Here is a 7,037-nt window from a genome sequence, read left to right on the forward strand (position 1 = left end):
CTGGTCTACAAAGTGAGTTCCAGGACAGCCAAGGCTACACAGAGAAACCCTGTCTCGAAAAACCAAAAAAAAAAAAAAAAAAAAAAAAAAAGAGAGGCTGGTCCTGCCACACGGACAGACAGGCAGATCAGTAGAACAGAGGCCCTGACACAAAATGACAAAGTTACAAAGAGCCAAAGACATATACTGAGAAAAAGAACTCAGTGAACAGCGCTGGAATGCTGAGTTTCTACCTGCAGAAGATGACATCAGATTACCTTTCATCTTGTACAAAAACCATTCAACATGCGTTAAGGACCTTAATTTAAAACCTGAAACTTCAGGGCTGGAAAGATGGCTAAGTAAGCTGGTGAGAGCACTGGATGTTCTTCCAGAGGTCCTGAGTTCAATTCCCAGCAACTATGTGGTGGCTCACAGCTATCTGTGATGGGATCAGATGCCCACTTCTGGTGCACACTAATAAATAAAAATGTAAAATTAATTAATTAATTAATTTTTAAAAACAATTTAAATAAATAAATAAAGCCTGGAACTCCTGTAAGAAAACAGAGGATACTGTTTGATACTGATAGGCAAGAGCTTTTTTAAAGGAATACCAGTAGCACAGAAACTAACCCCAAGTATTGGACGAGACAAAACCAAAGACTTTCTGTACAGCAACAGAAACAATCAACAGAGCAACCAGCTCACAGAATGGGAGATGGTCTCAGCTATGCTGCAGGCAGGGGAAGAATATCTAGAATTCAGAAAGAACTGCAGAAATTCAGTAGCAAGGACATAAAACTGACAACCAACAAAGGGGCCAATAAAACGAATAGGCTTCAAAAGAAGAAACACAAATGGCCAGTAAGTCTTTCAATATTACTGCCCATCAGGCAAATTAAAACTCCTTTAAGGTAACACCGCACCCCAGTCAGGATGACTGTCAGCAGCCAAACTGACAACCAATGCTGCAGAGATGTGCAGAGAGAGGAATTCTTAGTCCCTGTTGGTGAGGACACAAAGTAATACAGCCTTTGTAATACAGCCATTGTGGAGATGACATGGGAGATCTCCCAATAAATTCAAAGCAGAGCCACTCTATGGCCTAGCTACCTCTCTCCTAGGTAGATATCCACAAACCCCCACACCCTGGCATAGAAATGCATGTGCCTCCATGATTACTACTGCAGTGTTCATACAGCAAAGTATTAGAATTGGCCTCGTCGTCCATCAATACACAGAAAAGGAAAATTTTACACACATACACGAATACTATTCAGCTCTAAAGAAAAACAATCAATTTTCAGGAAAATAGGTGGACTTAGATGTATAATATTAACTAAGATCACACAATCAGACAGAAACAAACAAACAAAAAAAAACCAACCTGCATGGTCTTTCTAATATGCAAAGCCTAGACAAAAAACTAGAGTATATCTGTCAACAAATGCACGTGTGGGTATAGTGTAACAGTAGACAGAGAACAAGGAAGGCTAAGCTTTGGGGTGAGGAAGGACTCGGTGCAGGCACAGGTAGGAGCTATGACGTGGGTATAAAAGTCCAAGCGTCTCACACGCATGCACCCTGTTACCTGGTCCCTCTCTCTACACAATGACCAAAGGGTCAAAACTTTGGACGGGAGCAGCTGTGTCTGCTTGTTACACAGCGTGGTACTTGGCACATCAGTAGTCAGCCCACAGATGCGCCTTACAAAGGAAACACCACCATCCCCATTTGAGAAATAAGACGAGGGAAGTCCAGAGCAGTTCACCTTCAAGATTCGGGAACTAAGTGGCAGAGATCAGAGCCTTGCTTTGTTCCATTAGTAGGTTTGTATGCTTTTTTTTTTTTTTTTTTGGTTTTTCAAGACAGGGTTTCTCTGTATAGCTCTGGCTGTCCTGGAACTCACTTTGTAGACCAGGCTGGCCTTGACCTCAGAAATCCACCTGCCCCTGCCTCCCAAGTGCTGGGATTAAAGGTGTGCGCCACCACGCCCGGCCCTGGTTTGTATGCTTTTTAAGTCTTACTCAGGAACACAGGCTGCTTGGAGCTGGGGTGCTTCCTGGGATTTGATTTTAAGGGCACACCGCTATGTCTCAGTGTTCATAGTCTACAGTGTCATGCTATCCATTTCCTATCCGTTTTAGGGGAAGAGATGGTGCTTTCTCTGCAGACTCAAACTGAGCAAACTACATTCTCTCAAGAACAAAGGCAGGTTCAGGTTTTTCTGAGTCAGGTGTGGTGGATGCCCTTGGTCCTAGCACTAGGGCAGCAGAGACAGGTAGATCTGAGTCAGAAGCCAGCCTGCTCTATAAAGTGACTTCCTGAACAGCTAGGGCTATGGTAGAGAGTCCCTGAATCAAACCCCTCCCCCCAAGAAGAAGTTTTTGGTTTTGTTTGGTTTGGTTTGGTTTTTTATGGGCATATCTTGGAAGGAACTGTGTCAATCTGAAGGGAACAGGCACTAAAACCGGCACAGGGCAATCCACCCAACCCCCCTGACAGGTTCACACTTAGGCTGATTTCTGAAGCTAAGCATGACCTCCTCAAGCGCAGGGAGTTGTGCCTGCTGTGGGCTTCGTGCCTAGGATGAACACAGGAGGCACTAACAATGGAATAGACACTGGCTCATTCATGAAGGGATTAAGAAGACAACAGAGAAGGAGTGTGGGCCAAGATTCACTATGATTTACAAAGACCAGGACCTCAGGGCTAGTGCACAGCAGCACTCAAAGGGTGTGACAGTATACAGATGGGCAGGGCAAGAAACAGAGGGAAGCCACTGGCATGGTGGCTTCTGGTTTCTGGAAGACATTTCAGGGGGAAACAGCTGGAAGGCATTGGGGCAGGTATCTTAAGAGAACCAATAAGAGAAAGAAGAGGACCCAGGGGACCTGTAAATACCTAAGCCAGCAGTAACCAAACAGACCTCAGTCTTAGGGCCTCTCCCATCCCAAAGGAATAAAGTGGTTACTGTGACTTTCCTCCAGACTTGGTCACTTAATGTCAGAAAATGAATCTGAAAATCCCCTTGACAACATTCTTGTTGTACACTAAGATCTCTATGAGTTCAAAGATAACCTGGGGCTGGAGAGATGGCTCAGTGGGTAAGAGCACCCGACTGCTCTTCCAAAGGTCCGGAGTTCAAATCCCAGCAACCACATGGTGGCTCATAACCATCCATAACGAGATCTGACTCCCTCTTCTGGGGTGTCTGAAGACAGCTACAGTGTACTACATATAATAATAAATAAATCTTTAAAAAAAAAAAAAAGATAACCTGGACTACATGGTGCGTTCCAAGGCCAGCCAAGGACACATGGTGAGACCCTATCTCAAAAACATCGCTTTAAAAGTAATTAAATAAAGTAGAGAGTAAGGAAGACTCTTTTAATAGGTAGGTAGATAGATTTCTAATAATATTTTTATTTTAAAGATTTGTTTTTTCTTATGTGTTTTGTTGTTTTACTTGTCTGTAGGTATGTGTGCCCCATTTGTATCTGAATCTGTGGAGGCCAGAATAGGGTGTCAGGTCCCCCCAAAACTGAAGTTATGGACAGTTGTGAGCTGACTTGTGGATGCTGGGAATCAAGGATGGAAGAGCAGCCAGTGCTCTTAACCACTGAGCCATCTCTCCAGGCCCATGAGGAGGACTGTCAACAATGACCTCAGGCCTTCACACACCCAGGAATGCACCTCCCGAACACACAAGGAAAAGCACACACTCACACACAAGATTAATACTGTAAGAAGGATATAAGGGAGAAGCTACATACCAAGAGGTACTCTTGCAATATTTTAAAGATTTATTTATTAGTACTACTAATATGTCTGTATGTGAAGCTGAGTGAATTTATATACACCACGTATGTACAGGTACCCAAACAGGCCGAGAGCATTGGATCTCCTGGAGTTAGAGTTCCGGGAGCTGTAAACTATCTGTTGTGGGTGCAGAGGACAGAAATCAGTTCCCTGCAAGAACAGTACACGCTCTCAACAGCTGCACCATGTCTCCTGCCCCACCTTGCAATATTTTACAGAGAAAGTATGCTATGTCAGCACCACTGCAGATGGGAACAAGATGAAAGCTATGCAGTAAAGAGCAGCTTTTCAAATCAGACCCCACACTCCACCTCCTAAGTGACCTATCCAGAGAACCAGGGAAGGCCCTCTCTGAAGCAGAGAGCGCTGTTTGAGAATGCTCTCTTTCATTATATAAGCTCCACTAGCACTCTGACTCGAGTGGGCCTTTTGTGCTGCTTATAAAGATAAATGTTCTGAGTTGACAGCAACTGAAAGGGCAATGCTGGCCAGCATGGCGGACAACCAGCGGGCATTCTAACAAGTTCTAGGCCCGAGTCTACGAGCAACCAACCATGAGCCCCTAGAGCATTTAAACTAAGGCCCGTTGGCTGATCCACAATAAAATATTAAAACCGAAATGACAGGTGTGTGCAACAAACGCTTTCACTTTCCGGAAAGCAGAGCAGGCTCCCTGATTCTTAAGTTACCACCAAACTCCTCCTTTCTCTTTCAAAACGGGTTCTTGTCATGACCTATGCTGCCACCTTGTTATGTAGCACGGGACAACCTTGAACTCCAAATCCTACTGCCTCTACCTCCCTCCCAAGTGCTGGGGCTACAGGAGGCACCACCACAGACCCAGCTGCCTTGTTATTTTTAAAGAAAAGTTAAAGAACTCTTAAAAAGAAAAAAGGCAAAAAATAAAAAAAGACAAAACAAATCTGCAACTATAAAATCTACCAGACTGAGTTTCAACATGTGTGTATGTGTGTGTGTGTGTGTGTGTGTGTGTGTGTGTGTGTGTGGTGTATAGCAAAGAAAAATAACAGGAAACACCCAATCCAAGTGAGAAGAAATTAGCTAAACTTGATACATTCATCCCTAATAGCTCTTCTCTGTGAAACATACATTTGATTTCCACTCCAACAAGTTACTATTCATATGACTGCAAAGGATTGGCTCCCACCAGAGACGTTCTAACTAAGGTTTCTCCTTAGCTCCATCTATTCCCCAATAGTTAAATGCACACTAAGATACCGTGCTACTATACAATGTATTGTTTACCTCTTTTAAGAAAATTTTGGGTCCGGGGAGATGGCTCAATGGATAAAGGCAATAGCTACAAAGCCTGAAAACTTGAATTCAATCCCCAGACCCCCATGGTGGAAGGAGAGAACCATCCTTTAAAGTTGTCTTCTGGTCTCTACATGACAAATTCAAATTCTCTCTCCCACCTCTTGATATAGATAGACAAACAATCAGAAAGACAGACAGACATTTAGTTTGTGTCTTTATATCTAGATCCTCTCTCCCTTTCTCCTCCTCCCTCAAGAAAGCAAAAAAGAAAGTTTTAGCAAGATGGCTCTGTGGGTAAAGGCTCTTGCCATGAAAGCCTGGTGACCTGAGATTGAGCCCTGAAAAGCCACACAGAGGTGGATGGAGAAAGCTAACTCCACTAAGTTGTCCTGTATATACACAACAAAATCTAAGTAAACAAAATAAAATTTTTTATTTAAGAAAGAAAAGTTTCAGCTAAGTTTACCAAAAGCAAGTCAAGTGGAAAGGCTACAATCTGCTCCAGTTTTGTAGTGTTAACTAGCTTTTTAAAATGTCTCCAAGCAGATCTGGTGGTGGCCGGGATTCCAAGGGTAGCCTATGATCCTGAGACCCTACCTCCAAAGGGGTAGGGGAAACAAACAGGCATGAATATGTCTTCATGCGTTTGGCAGTGTACAAGGTATTACTAGGAAATAAATAACTTTATACAATAAGCTTGCACGGGCACAGATGTTTCCAAGGCACTGCAAGGGCAAGATCACAGGTCTCAGAACAAACAAAACACTCTCCATCTCAAACCTGGCAACAAATGCAGAACAAGAGAGCTTTCAGCCTAGCAGCAAGAAGAGCTCACGACCACAATGTTTTGGAGATGCACGCAGATCACAAGCTAAAAGTGAAGTGAACCGTCCAATTTCACGCCAAGAGATCTTATCACCCACAGATGTATCACCTGAAGTCAGAAACCTATAAAAAACGCCAACTCGTTTCTCCAGAGTCATGCAAAATGCTGATTCTCAACCTACTTAGGGTCAGACTTGGTCTAAAGTCCTGGGGGCGCTTCCTCCTCCTACACTTCAAACAGAGTCAGGACTGCTGGAGTGAGCCCGCTGCCACTCTGTCCCCAGAAGACCGCTGGGGACATCTTGAGGTGCTCGCGGAGAGAACACTGGAGGGAAAACCGAGTCAGAGTACAAGAGGAAGCCCAAGGTGACTCGGACTCACGGTCGCCTCCCGCCCTGGCCCCTCTCCTGTTCCCGAGGCCTCCCCACGCCACCCGAGGTACCTGTCACCCGCCGCGCAGCCGCGGCATCCGCAGTGTTCGCATCCCCCCGGCTGCACATGCCCGGGCCGCACTTCGTCCACTCCGGTGTCTGCAATGACGCCTGGGCAGGGCGGGGCACCGGCGATCGCCGGAGAGGCTGCGCCAGTGAGAAGCCGACACGCGCCTTTCCCGCCGCTCCTCACAAGCCGGTTTCTCAAAGCAATAACCCAGTTGCCAGCTGCCCCTGCACTTCCGCTTCCTAGAGGCGAAGGCAGGATGACTTCCGGCTATCGAGTGCGGCGGGGGTTTGCCAGAGAGTCCCGCAGCGGCCTTGAAACCGGCATAAGCCCCGCCCCTCTCTCGGCTCCTCCCCTTTCCTGGTCGAGCCAGCCCGCCTCCTGAATTTAAGATCCTAGAAGACCCAGTTCAAGCAGGTGAGCTTCAAGGCGCAGTCCAACCGCCCGGCAGATAGTTATTTCAACCTTTTTCTCCCTTTTTATTATTTATTCCTCTCAAGTTAAATAAACGTACACAAACTCAATACACAAAAAGCAGAAGGAGCTCATGCTGGGCGTGGTGTCACACACCTTTAATCCCAGCACTCGGGAGGCAGAGGCAGGCAGATTTCCAAGTTCGAGGCCAGTGTGGTCTACAAAGTGAGTTCCAGGGCAGCCAGGGCTATACAGAGAAACCCTGTCTCGGAAAAAAA

The 7,037-nt window shown here is 45.6% G+C and overlaps 1 protein-coding gene across 2 annotated transcripts in view; it reads right to left on the minus strand.

The window, feature by feature from the left end:
• Uggt1 (UDP-glucose glycoprotein glucosyltransferase 1) overlaps positions 1–6,582 on the minus strand; it is a 106,929-nt gene extending 100,347 nt beyond the window's left edge. Inside the window, exon 1 of one of the 2 annotated variants that reach the window (XM_021176550.1) lies at positions 6,350–6,582. In XM_021176550.1, coding sequence (XP_021032209.1) covers positions 6,350–6,407 — 58 coding nt within the window. In that variant the 5' untranslated portion in view covers positions 6,408–6,582. The remainder of the gene's footprint in view (positions 1–6,349) is intronic. The other variant, XM_021176559.1, reaches the window with a different exon arrangement.
• Between the last annotated feature and the right edge of the window lie 455 nt (positions 6,583–7,037).

Source organism: Mus caroli, chromosome 1 (assembly GCF_900094665.2).
Source record: "Mus caroli chromosome 1, CAROLI_EIJ_v1.1, whole genome shotgun sequence".
Classification (NCBI taxonomy): Eukaryota; Metazoa; Chordata; class Mammalia; order Rodentia; family Muridae; genus Mus; species Mus caroli.